The 12,195-nt window shown below is 52.8% G+C and overlaps 2 protein-coding genes across 9 annotated transcripts in view; one reads left to right on the top strand and one right to left on the bottom strand.

Moving 5' to 3' along the window:
- Nucleotides 1–403: 403 nt before the first annotated feature.
- On the top strand, nucleotides 404–9,036 carry AGPAT1 (1-acylglycerol-3-phosphate O-acyltransferase 1). The gene is made up of 7 exons (XM_003422253.4): nucleotides 404–1,210; nucleotides 5,238–5,446; nucleotides 5,664–5,797; nucleotides 6,137–6,312; nucleotides 6,479–6,574; nucleotides 6,704–6,776; nucleotides 7,781–9,036. The coding sequence occupies exons 2-7, from the start codon at nucleotides 5,247–5,249 to the stop codon at nucleotides 7,963–7,965; spliced, it is 864 nt and encodes a 287-aa protein (XP_003422301.1). The 5' UTR covers nucleotides 404–1,210; nucleotides 5,238–5,246; the 3' UTR covers nucleotides 7,966–9,036.
- Nucleotides 9,037–9,110: 74 nt separating this feature from the next.
- LOC100666318 (lysosomal thioesterase PPT2) overlaps nucleotides 9,111–12,195 on the bottom strand; it is a 29,395-nt gene continuing 26,310 nt past the window's right edge. For 4 of the 8 annotated variants that reach the window (XM_064284048.1, XM_064284039.1, XM_064284035.1 and 1 more), the window contains 5 exons: nucleotides 10,617–10,717; nucleotides 10,415–10,524; nucleotides 10,225–10,320; nucleotides 9,965–10,135; nucleotides 9,111–9,883 (listed from right to left, as the gene is read on the bottom strand). In XM_064284048.1, the coding sequence (XP_064140118.1) occupies nucleotides 9,399–9,883; nucleotides 9,965–10,135; nucleotides 10,225–10,320; nucleotides 10,415–10,524; nucleotides 10,617–10,717 (963 nt within the window). In that variant the 3' untranslated portion in view covers nucleotides 9,111–9,398. Of the gene's footprint in view, nucleotides 9,884–9,964; nucleotides 10,136–10,224; nucleotides 10,321–10,414; nucleotides 10,525–10,616; nucleotides 10,740–10,936; nucleotides 11,038–12,195 lie in introns of those variants that run through there. The other 4 variants (XM_003422227.4, XM_064284068.1, XM_023541356.2 and 1 more) reach the window with 4 other exon arrangements.

Genomic DNA, 12,195 nt, shown 5'->3' with positions numbered 1-12,195 from the left:
AGGCCTGAGGTCGTATAGGAAAAAGGAATTAAGAGGGAGAGGTGGAGACTAGGAAGGAGGAGTGATGGAATGATCCTGGTAAAGGGGTATGGGGAAGAGGGGAGCAGGGTTGGAGAGGGAGCTAGATAAGGAGGCTTGCTCACCCCAGAGCAATCAGCATTCTTACCCACTTTTTTTTTTCTTTCAAGGAACACATTGGAAGAAAAGATGCAGTCACATTCTATGTTGTGGTGGGCAGGGTTGGCTCAGCTTGAGTAATGAGGCTGGTAGGAAGGAAGGAACTAGTAAAGAAAAATCACTTCATAAAACAGCGTGGAAGGGAAAGGGGAGAGAAGAGGGCTAGAGAATATTCCTTAGCTTTAAGTCCAGAGAGGGTGGGGGAGGGAACTGGTCTGCTGGGAGATAATGGGGGGAGGGGCAAAAAGACCAGACCACACCATAGGGCCGGAGGCTGAGGTGAGGGGAGATGGAACCCTGGAGACAAAAGAGGTAAAGAACTCAACGCCTGGCATGTTTGAAACGGAATCGAGGACAGGAAAGGGGGTCTTAGAGATGAGGTGGAGCTGGAGAGAATAAGCAACAGATGTGGGAGTTAAGGAGAAAGGGAGAAACCAGAAAGAGACCAACCAAGTAAAAGTGGCAGCAAGTGGAGAGCTGATGGAGAATGAGGAGAAGGAATGAGCTGAGGAAGGAACACAGCGCCAAGAGATCCAGAGCTGTGCGTGCTGAAAGGAGGACGGAGAAAAAAAGACAAGCACCTGGACCCAGAGAGGGGCAGGGGCTGAGCCCAGCTGAGCTCTTGTCGGGAGGAGCTAGCAAGGGGAGGCTGGAGGATGAGAGGAGGGTCCCTGGGAATGATTGGCGAAACAGCTCGCCCATCACCTCCCCTACTTCCTGGCCAGCCCCGGAAGCCAGCGGGCGTTCGGGAGGGGTAGGGGGGAATAGCAGCAGCAGCAGCAGCAGCCCCAGCCCTTAGAGAGAGAGAGCAGGGAGGGAGCTTGGGGTACAACACCCCATCATTCGTACCGCTATGGGCCCAGCCTCCCACTCCCACCTCCCCTCCATCGGCCGGGGCTAGGACACCCCCCAATCCCGTCGCCCCCTTGGCACCGACACCCCGACAGAGGCAGAGACACAGCCAGCCGCCACCACCGCTGCCGCAGCCTGGCTGGGGAGGGGGCCAGCCCTCCAGGCCCCCCACCCCACTGAGGTGGGGGCGGGAAAGGGACGGGAGGAGGAGGGAGGAGGGTGCTGAAAGGGATGTGGATGAGGGGATGGGGAGAGATTGGGTCTGGGAGGGCCGACTGGGGAGAGGAGAGGGGGCCTGACAGGGAGGAAGGGTGGAACAGACAGGGGAGGGAGGAGAGATGAAGACCCTGTCAATTGAGGACTGGGGGTGTCGGCAGGAAATTCTGAAAAGGGCATTCCCTACACCTTCCCCAAAACCTCTTCCTGGTTTTTGGCCCCACATGACTCTTGAAGGGGGAGGGGGAGGGAAGAAGGCAGTTATTGCCATCCTTCCCCCCAGCAGAATTTGCTTCCTAGGAATGTCCTCAGACACCTCTCTCTTTTCCCTCCAGGCACAGGCCTTCTTGTTTCACAGTGGCCTTCAACACTGTGCTAACGTTTACTGACACAGATGCCTTGTGTGGGCTGTGTTTTCTGCATTGAGCCTGTGTGCCTTTGACATGCTTAATGGCTTGCATGTGCCTCAGTTGTCCATGCGCTGTGGAGAAGTGATGTGTTATTTTCCCTCGGCAATTATTCATTCTCATATTTTGGGTCCCATGTCTCCCATCCAGTTTTGACATGTCGAAGTACCTACCCCTTGTATGTGTGTTTTCATATATCGCACCTTCTGTACGGTTTCATGGTACTGGCATGTTTTTGTTTTTGCATGTCTACTTTAGCGGGTAAAGGTTATACCTTATTTTGTCTTGACTCACATGTCCATGGTCCATGCCAGAATCTTCATGCGTGGAATCCCATGGTTTAGCTGACTAGTGCACACTCAGGTTGATTGGATTGGCCTGTTTGCTGTGCATGTTTTCACACCATGCACGTGCGTGTTTCTCCTCAGGACACACTTACGTAGAATGAGATAGTGTGTGTGCTTCTGGTTACAGATACTATTTATTTAATAGTTTTATTGGCAGTATATTTTGTGAGCCGTTTGTTTCTTAACCCATTTGGCACTCCCGTGTGTTTCTCAATCCTTGGACATCTCTCCTGAGAGGATCAGTGACTCAGTATCACATATTAAGTGGAAAGTATTAGGAGAAAGGTAACTGGGTCTCCAGTCCCCAAAGAACCATCCCATATTTCTTACTTGGCTGACCTCCCTGGCCTGTGTCTCTTTATTCACATTATCTCGACAGTGGCTGTGTACTGTCTGTGTCCGTGGGACTCATTGGTGCTGCTGCGACCCCCACATCGTCTGCATTTGTGAATATCGTCAGTCACCCCACTCTTGCACTGTTGGCATACATTCGATGGCAGCAGCATGTTCTTTTCCACTGTGACATGCAGGCCCCTGTTCTGTTTCTCTTGCGTGTGAGCTGACATTTTTCATCTTCATGATTGTTACCACTCTGCCTTTATCATGCCCATATATTGTTTGTGTGTATTCACAATAGCTTACTATTAGACTTGGCGTCTTCATTGTTTTCTTGGTTAATATTCCTTGAGAGGTGTAGCCATCTGATTCATGATTAGAACTATCTTCTCATTAATTGTGGTTGTGTGGGTACAACCTTATAATCCTTTCAGCAAATGTTCATTAAGTGTTAACTCTACCTCCTGTCTGGGGCATTGGAGATAAGGTAGTCCCTGTCCTCAAGCTGCTTACAGCTGAGGGAAGGAAATGAAAATGCTAGTGAACAGTTAGTGTGGTGTCAAGATCAGTGGTCCTCAAACTTGTGTGCATATCAGGCTCACCTGGAGAGCTTGTTGAAACACAGATTGCTGGGCCCAATGCCCAGAATTTCTGATTCAGTAGGTCTGGGGTGAGGTCCAAGAATTTGCACTTCCAACATTCCCTGGTGATTCTGATACGGCACTTTGAAAATCACTGATCAAAATAAAAGTGTAATAAAAGCACAGGCCTGGAAGGTTCAAGAAGTCCTCTAAAAAGTGACACTGATCTGTGTGAGGCAGATGAAGAAGAGGGGGAAGCACATTCCAGCCAAAGGGAACAGCATGTTCAAGGCACAGGAACATGAAAGCAAGTTGTGTGTCTGAGGAACTGAAGTAAATCGGTTTGTCTGGAGCAAGAATGGCATTTGTGGGCATGTGGCCGAAGATGTAAGGCCCTTGTCAAAAGGGCTTTTAGGCAAGACAGGGAAATGCTTAGATTTGGCTACAGAAAACTCTGTGGTTGCCATGTGAAAGAGGGATTAGAGGGAAAAGAGGAGCCTACTGCAAATAGTTCAGGGTCCAGGGGAGAATTTAATCTGGTCCGAACTGGCAGGGGCAGCAGAGATGGAGCAGCTCATAAAAGTTACACTGTGTAACTACCCCTTTTAGAGCTGGCAGAACTCGTGTTTCCTCTGTTGCTTGTTAACCTTCGCCCTTGGCAAAGGGCCTACCTTTGAGTACAGCCCTCCTATCATCGGAATGAAGTGCCTGTGGCCTTAATGGGAGAATGACAGGTATTAGCCTGAATACCCTTTTTGTGAGAGTGATACCCTGCCCCCAGCAGTGAGCAGAGTGGAGGAAGGGGGAAGAACTAGAACTAGAAGGCAGGTGCTATGTGCCTGGGCCTCTTCCTCCTGACCCTTTTCCTCTTCTGGGGCAGGTGGTGTGATGCTCCTTTCATTCCCTGCTCTCTCTCCACTTGGTGAGGCCTTTTACACTGTACCTTTTCATACTGTACCTGCCTGACCAAGTTGCCTCCAGGTTGTTGAAAGAGACGGAAGAGGGTGGTAGGATTTGCTTGCCTGTCTTTGTATGTAGCAGCTCCCAGTATATTGTGTCCATAGGTTTATCTGGGGATGGGAGTGGGGGAGGCTGCCTGGGTGGAGAGGGATTTTTCTAGGTAAGCATTTACATTACTTATTTGTCACTGAGGAGCCCTGGTGTTGCAGTGGCTAAAGCGATTGACTGCTAACTGAAAGGTCAGTAATTCAAAACCACCAGCAGCTCCTCGGGAGAAAGATGTGGCAGTCTGCTTCTGTAGAGATTTACATCCAGCCTTGGAAACTCTGTGGGGTCACCTTGAGTCGGAATTGACTCAATGGCAGTGGGTTGGTTGGTTGTTATCTGTTACTGGGTGTGTTTGTAAATTTGTGTGTGTGTGAGTGTCTGCATTAGTGACGTGAGCCTTTATTCTTGCCAGTTAGCCCTTGGTGTGTGTCTGTGGGTGTTCTGTCACTACCACTGTATCTGCTATATGCTGTGTATACATGTATGTAGGGTATACATACAGGTGGCAGCATAACCACTCGGTACGAACTGCTTATGTTTAACAAGTGCCTCTTATGAGCTATATGACTATAGATAAGTCATTTAATCTCTGTAGGTTTATTTCCTATAAGATGTAAATAATAATAGTACCTCATAGATTATTGTGTGGATCATACTTAAGAGTTTAACATAGCGTATAGACCAGCACTGTCCAGCAGAACTATAATGCAAGCCACGTATGTAATTCTTAGTTTTCTAGTAGGCACATTTAAAAAGGGAAAAAGAAACGGATGAAATTCATTTTGATGGTATGTGTTATTTAACCCAGTATAGCCAAAAGATTATCATTTCAAAAAACATGTAATCAATATAAAAAATTATTAGTGGGATATTGGACATTCTGCTTTTCATTCTAAGTTTTTGAAATCTGGTACATATTCGACAGAGCACATCTCAATTTGGACTAGCCACATTTCAAGTGGCTGATAGCTACCATGTTGGGCAGTGCAGGTACAGACCGTTATAAGACTCTTACCAGCTACACGTGTTAGCTATCATTATTTTTCTTGTCCTTTTATTATCATATTTGTGAATTGTAACGTCCATGTCTCATGTCTCTTGTCTGTCTATATCTGGGGCCTGCAAGGAACAGTCCTGAGGTCCCTATCCCCACTGCCTCCATCCTGGAGAGGCTACCTGAGAATGTTTCAGTGTCCAGTGGGAGCCCTGGCCCTTGTCCTCATAGTCCCCCACCCTACCTTCTGTGCCTTGCCTTGCCTACCTGGCTCCCCTCCAGGAACCAGGCCCACTGTCCCTTGCCCTGTTCCCTGCAGGCGGCCAGAATGGAGCTGTGGCCAGGGGCATGGACAGTGTTGCTGCTGCTCTTCCTGTTGCTGCTCTTTCTGCTGCCCGCCCTGTGGTTCTGCAGCCCCAGTGCCAAGTACTTCTTCAAGATGGGCTTCTACAACGGCTGGATCCTCTTCCTGGCTGTGCTCGCCATCCCTGTGTGTGCCGTGCGAGGACGCAATGTCGAGAACATGAAGTGAGGGGGGCAGAGGAGGCGGGTGATGAGGGACCCTAAGGATCGGGAGTGAGCAGTGAATGGGGAGGGCATGGGGCGTGTGGGAGAGGCTGAGAGGCCAGGGACAAGAAATGAGGAGAGGGCTGCAAAGATGCCCAGAAAAACAGAGGGGCAAGAGGGGCTGAGGCAGGCAGGTCATCAGTGGATCCCACTGGAACCCCTTGCTATAACCCCACAGGATCTTGCGTCTGATGCTGCTCCACATCAAATACCTGTATGGAATCCGGGTGGAGGTGCGAGGGGCCCACCACTTCCCTCCGTCACAGCCCTACGTCGTCGTCTCCAATCACCAGAGCTCCCTTGACCTACTTGGTGAGACCCCTCCACAGGGCACACTTCACCCAGCCATGTCCTTCCTTCCAGAACCTTCCCCAGAATTCTCTGCCTTGGAAGTCCTTAATTCCCCTCCTTTGGGATCTTCCTCCTCATTCCCTCCCAAGCGTTCTTTCCCTAAGGTAGAATGAACCTTATAGGCAGGGTATATGTACCTTTACTCTTTGCTCCACTTGGGGCTTCCTGCCCTGCCCCAGTGCCTCTCTTCCTTTTATCTCCAGTCCCTAGAAATGTGGGTGATGACCTGGGTGAGGTTGCTGCCTCCTATGATACTCTGTCTCCACCCTGATCGTCACCCCCACCCCACCTCTGCTCAAGGAATGATGGAGGTCCTGCCTAGCCGCTGTGTGCCCATTGCCAAGCGCGAGCTGCTGTGGGCTGGCTCTGCTGGGCTGGCCTGCTGGCTGGCAGGAGTCATCTTCATCGACCGGAAGCGCACAGGGGATGCCATCAATGTCATGTCTGAGGTGGCCCAGACCCTGCTTACCCAGGATGTGAGTCACACTGGGGAAATGGGAGTTCGGGGGCTGTGGAGTAGAACACTTGTCAATAAACTGATATGCAGGGCCAAAGGGGCCTCAGAGGTTCCATCATAGCATCACACCCACTTTCTGACCCTTCCATACATGTGTGTCTTCCTTGACCCTTTCCTTCCCCCAGGTGCGGGTCTGGGTTTTTCCTGAGGGAACAAGAAACCACAACGGTTCTATGCTGCCCTTCAAACGTGGCGCCTTCCACCTTGCAGTCCAGGCCCAGGTGACTACTACGCCTGCTTCCTGCTGCTAAGCTCCCCAGCACCCCACCATCCCTTCTCCTCTGGCCAGAGGCTTACCATGAGGGTCTCAGAAGGATGCTGCGGGCTGATCCCCTTTTCCCCTCTACCAGGTTCCCATTGTCCCCATAGTCATGTCCTCCTACCAAGACTTCTACTGCAAGAAGGAGCGCCGCTTCACCTCCGGTGAGGGCTCTGGGCAGCGCTGGGTGGGGAGTGCCAGAAAGGCCATGGGAGAGGCTTGGGGGACATTCCCATCAGACATGAGGACCCGTCAGTGTGGAATGTCAGAGCTGCAAGGAGTCCGTGGGATCAGCTAGTCTTACCCCACATCATTAAGAAAGTATTCAGGCGGTTGCCGGGTTATGAACATCCAACTTAGAGACAACGAGTACTTAAGAACAGACTGCCATAAAACCCATTATGTTAAAAACTGGACTTAAATACAATGGTTCATAATAACGAACACATGCAGTACCTTGTGATGCTCATGAAAACGTTATGCAGTTTGGAAGTGTTTTATATGCATCCCATAATGATTGCTGTCAAATCGATTTCGACTCCCAGCAATCCTGTAGAACAGAGTAGAAATGCCCCATAGGGTTTCCAAGGAGCAGCTGGTAAATTTGAACTGCCAACCTTTTTGGTTAACAGCCGAGTTCTTAACCACTTTACCACCAGAGCTCTTTTATATGCATAAAAAGGTGAAATATATACTACATTTGACTGATGCTAAATAAGAACAATATGTACCTGTTCCGACTTACTCTCAAATTCAACTTAAAGACAGACTTAGGAACAGATCTCTTTTGTAACTTTGTATTCAGCACTCACCATGTGTAAAATTTCCCTGCTAGATGGGTAATACTTGGTCCCTCCGAGAGGGGTTGTTACCTAGTGGGAAAAACAAGATGTATGCAAAGCAATGATGAATAACACACTGCAGTAAGTAAATCCAGACAGTCGGGGCTGGAGGCATGCTGAGGAGGTGTCTGGACTGGGGTCTTGGGAAGGCTTTGTGCAGTGGGGCCTTAGAGAATGGGTGGCCGCTGGCAAACAGGGTGGTTGTCCCTGGGAGAGAACTGAAAATCTGAGGAGGGAGTAGCAGGAGAGCTTAGGAGGAGGCTGGCCCCACCTAGAGGCAGAGGCCTAGATGGACAGGCCATGACAGTTTTCCTCCCCACTCCCAGGGCGATGTCAAGTACGAGTGCTGCCCCCAGTGCCCACAGAAGGCCTGATACCAGATGACGTCCCAGCGCTGGCTGACAGAGTCCGGCACTCCATGCTCACAGTTTTCCGAGAAATCTCCACCGATGGCCGGGGTGGTGGTGACTATCTGAAGAAGCCTGGGGTGGTGGCCGAGGCCCAGCTGTGAGCTCCCCTTGCACCTACCCTACCTTCCTCCCCACACCTACCAACCCAGTGGGCCCTGCAGTGGGGACCAGCCCTTTTTCTCATTCCACCCCCCCCCCCCACCTGTTCATCTCTTTGGAATCTTCAACTTCTGAAGTGAAAGTGGATACAGTGCCGTTCCCTGCCCCTTCCCAGCCCCACCCGTGGGCTCTCTTGCCTTGGTGCAGTCTCTACTCTGACCCCACCTCCTGCCATCTTGTCTGTGGAACAGTTGCCTCCTCCCATCTCGAGTGGCTCAGCCTACACAAGGGTGGTGAACATTCCATCCTGTCCCCAGCGGACACTCTTCCTTTGTGGTCTTCTCTCCCTCTCCACTCCACATTGGTCAGTGGACTCATCCACTCTATGGAACAGATCCCTTACACCCCAAGTCCATGAATTCAATGGACTCATCTGTTTGTGAGGAGGACTCCTCACCCTGTGGCTGGAAGCTGTTACTTCCAACTGCTCCTGGAACAATCCTCCCAGGCTCATCCTCACCACCACCCCTTGGAGCCTCCTGTCAGTGGGGGCTGGACTCTTGTAACTCAGAGGTCTCATCCTGGCCTTTGCCCAGATGCCTAGGGTCACGTACACTTCTGGATGCACACGCTCCCCCCACCCCCATCCCTCCCACCCCGCCCTGCCCTATCACCGTGGTACAGTTCTTCAGTGATCCTGGACCCACCCAGCCCCCTGCAGCCTCACGGTACTATTCCAACCAGACACAAGAGGAAGAGGCAGACATCAGGTGCTGCACTCACTTCTGCTCCCTGGAGAGTTGGGGAAGAAACTGAGCCCTGGCTGGAGGGGATAGGAGGGCTTTTTAATTTATTTCTCTTTCTTTTGAGGCTTTCCCTCTCTGGGTCAGTTTTCATTTCCTTGGTGTGGCATTAACCACACCCTGCCACCCACCCCAGACACGTGCCCACAATCAGGGAGGTGGGCTCGGAGCAAAAGGAGAGGGTGGGACACGGTTTTGTGTGACTGGTTTTTATTAATTATCTGGTTAATAGCAAGAAACCAAGAATAAAGAGAGAGAGAGATCTGGGCACTTTCTGGCTGTGTTTGTTAGGGGTCGAAGACACGAGCGGGGCGAGGCAAGTTGCTTCCCCCATTATTCCTCAGCTTGCCGCACTTTTCTTTGCTCCTAGGTGACCAGACAGCATTATCTACAGCTCCCCAGCGAGCTAACCACAGAATATTGAGGGGTTCAGTTTCTGTATAAATTAGGGGGCGGGGCTGCTGCAGAGGTTCCTTATCAGCGGTTGAGGCCAGGGCCCAGGCTGTTGTCCTCACAGGAGCCTGGTTAATGACAAGGAGATAGAAACAAAACATTGGCTGTGGCCTGTGGGGGCTGCCGCCAGTCCGGAGTGGGGCAGTGGTGCTGGAGAGACTGACACTGTCACCCAACAATTAGCCAGAACCACTGGGCTTAGGCCAGACTCCCAGGAAGAGAGGGGTGGTGAAGCAGATGTATCCAGGAAGGTGTGGGGAGAGAGTGTTGGGGAGGGATTCTGGGAAAAGAGGAAGCCGGAGATGGGGGGGAGTCTCTAAGGTCCCTGGTGGGGAAGAAGTGGGGGAGGACTCACAGGTGCCTAGCTTCTCCTCCAGCAGCAGCACCTGGTCACTGAGAGAGTCGATCCTGTCGCCCCGGCCCCACAGCTCAGCCACCTGTTGAGGCTGTAGCTCTTCAGGCGGCACAGGCAGCACAGCTCTGACCCAGGCCCCGGCCTGGCCTGCCCACTGCCAAGAAAGAGATACCTCAGGAGGTTGGGGCTGGGCCATTGTGTCCCAAGGGCCCCGGGCACCTCTGCTCACCTGCTCCAGCTGCTCCAGGCGCCCTCGAAGCTCCCTAATCTCCTGCCTTAAGGTATGCTCATCATGTTCCACCTCACGAACTAAGACAAAGAGCATCACCACTGCTGGGGCCCCACTGCTAACCCTGGGCCCGCCCTGTGGCCCCTACCCCCACCACTCACTGGCCACGCTGAGGATGCTGGTACTGGTTGGGGGCTCCTGAGAGCCCTTCGCACAGGTGTGCCCATCTGGGCCCAGCCCCAGGCCATGGGGGCAGCTGCAGGTGAAGCTGCCCACTGTGTTGAGGCAGTGGTGTGAGCAAAGAGTGACGCTGGTCCTGCATTCATCCACATCTAGTTAGGGACAAGAGGTTGGCTGAAGGGATGGGGCAGGGCCAGGCACCCAGTGCCACAGTAGGGGGCAGGGAGGCAAGTAGACGCACCCACGTGACAGTGCTTCCCCCCCCAGCCAGGGGCACACTCGCACTGATCCGGCTGCACACAGATGCCTCCATTCTGGCAGGGTTTGGTGCATATGGCTGCAGGGAGAGGAAGAAGAGTGACAGACCCTGACTGATGATCCCAGCCCCGCAGGGCGGGCCTCCCCCAAGGCCTGAGAAGACCCAGCCTCACCTTCACAGGTGAGTGCCCCTGGGTGCCGCTTCTTCCAGCCCTGGCAGCACACGGTGTGGGTCTGCTGCACCTCCCTCCTCACTTCCCTCCACGCTACGTGGTACACAGTCCTAGAACACAGCACCAGCTCAGGACACTGGGATGCGGTTCCCAGTCAGTCCCTCCTGAGAGACCCCCAGAGTCCCACCTCCCCATCCCTCACCTGTAGGTGCTGCAGACACGCCGCCCGGTGCACAGGGTCAGGTAGGGTTTGTATGTGGGTTGGCTGTAGGACTCATTGTAGCGGAGCGGAACCATCAGCGTCTGCTTGGAGCAGACACCATGACTGTACCCATGCCGGAGGAGTTGGGAGACATTGAGTGGGCCAGGCCTTGCAGAGCCCCACTTCTCTCAAGGCTCCACTGAGGCCCCCGACTTCCCTCTTGGTGACAGTGAGTGCCCCTCACCCCCATTCTAAACTTTCACCCCCAGGAGAATGCTCGGTGCCTGCCTCACCCCCAGCCCTGCCCCCTCTGTTGTCACCTCTCTTTGAGGGATCCACCCTTGGCCCCCTCGCCTGGCAACGGTAGCAGGAGGAATGAGAGTCCGCTTAAGAGAGTGCACAGCTCAATCCTGGACCCCATGATTCTCCTTGACACCAGACTCTGTGGGCTGTAGTCAGGAAGAGGTTAATGGAGGCCCTTTCCTCTCCTAACTTCTTCAGGCCCAGTTCCACCAAGAGCAGTCTGCTGGTGCCCTCCTAAGGTGCTCAGGAAATTCACTCTTACACACTGGTACTAGCCACCAGGAATGTCTACACCTGCATGTACATTCAACCAGTAACCCCCTTCCTTTAGCACAGCATGATTCATGCAACATCATCCACGCAGGCTCACACCTTACACACGCCTTCCACCATCCCTCCAACCTAGCCAAGCCTGGCCTGTACACAAACCCTCCTATCTCAAACCTGCCCTTAATCTTCATACCTCAAAACCCCAGATATACACCATTTCCTCTTCACCATTCTCTAGGCCCCCTCACACCTTACAAACAAACCCACCTACCTGGAAATTCCACACCTTACATATATTTTTACTACCCTCACACTCCACACCATCACATACATCCTGGACACATACCTACACCCTTCACTCAGGCAACACCCCTCAACTCACATCCACCCTAGGGTCCTGTCTGAGTGACCAGCACTCCCTCCCATTGGCATTTCCCACCTTCCCTCCCCTCTCCCCATTCCCACCTGGCTTCTCTCTCCCCAGAGACTTCAGGCAGACCAGCCTCTGCAGCTGAAACTCAGACTGGTGGGCAGGCTGGGCAGCTGGGCAGGAGGAGGGGACGGGCCAGACAGAGTCCTCCCACCTCTGCCCCCTCCCACAAGCCTCCTCCTTAGCTCTAGCCTGGTCAGCTCAGAGGAGTCCAAGTACCACTCCCCTCATCCCAGCAAAGGGCACCCTAGAAGTTTCTTCCCAACCCTCTGAGGTCCCCTATTTTTGAATCCCCCTCCAAATCAGCAGAAGCAACTGGATCTATACCACCACCAGTGCACTCTCCCCACCCTCACCTTCAGCCCAGACTAGGGGAGAACTGAGGGGGGCAGAGAGGGAGACAGAGCTGAGGGAACAATGCGGGGTCAGGTCATGGGAGAAGAAGCAAGAACAGCTGAGGAAAGAAAAAAGGGCAAGTCGTCACAAAGGGGCAATTGGGCAAGGGGGGCAGCCCAAGGCACCAAGGGGAGAATTGCCCCCCATCTCTTGATGACATTTGCTAGGGCTTGGGGCGGG

Source organism: Loxodonta africana, chromosome 1, assembly GCF_030014295.1.
Source record: "Loxodonta africana isolate mLoxAfr1 chromosome 1, mLoxAfr1.hap2, whole genome shotgun sequence".
Classification (NCBI taxonomy): Eukaryota; Metazoa; Chordata; class Mammalia; order Proboscidea; family Elephantidae; genus Loxodonta; species Loxodonta africana.
The sequence above is the reverse complement of the archived record's forward strand: the minus strand, read 5'-3'. Positions and strand labels throughout refer to the sequence as shown.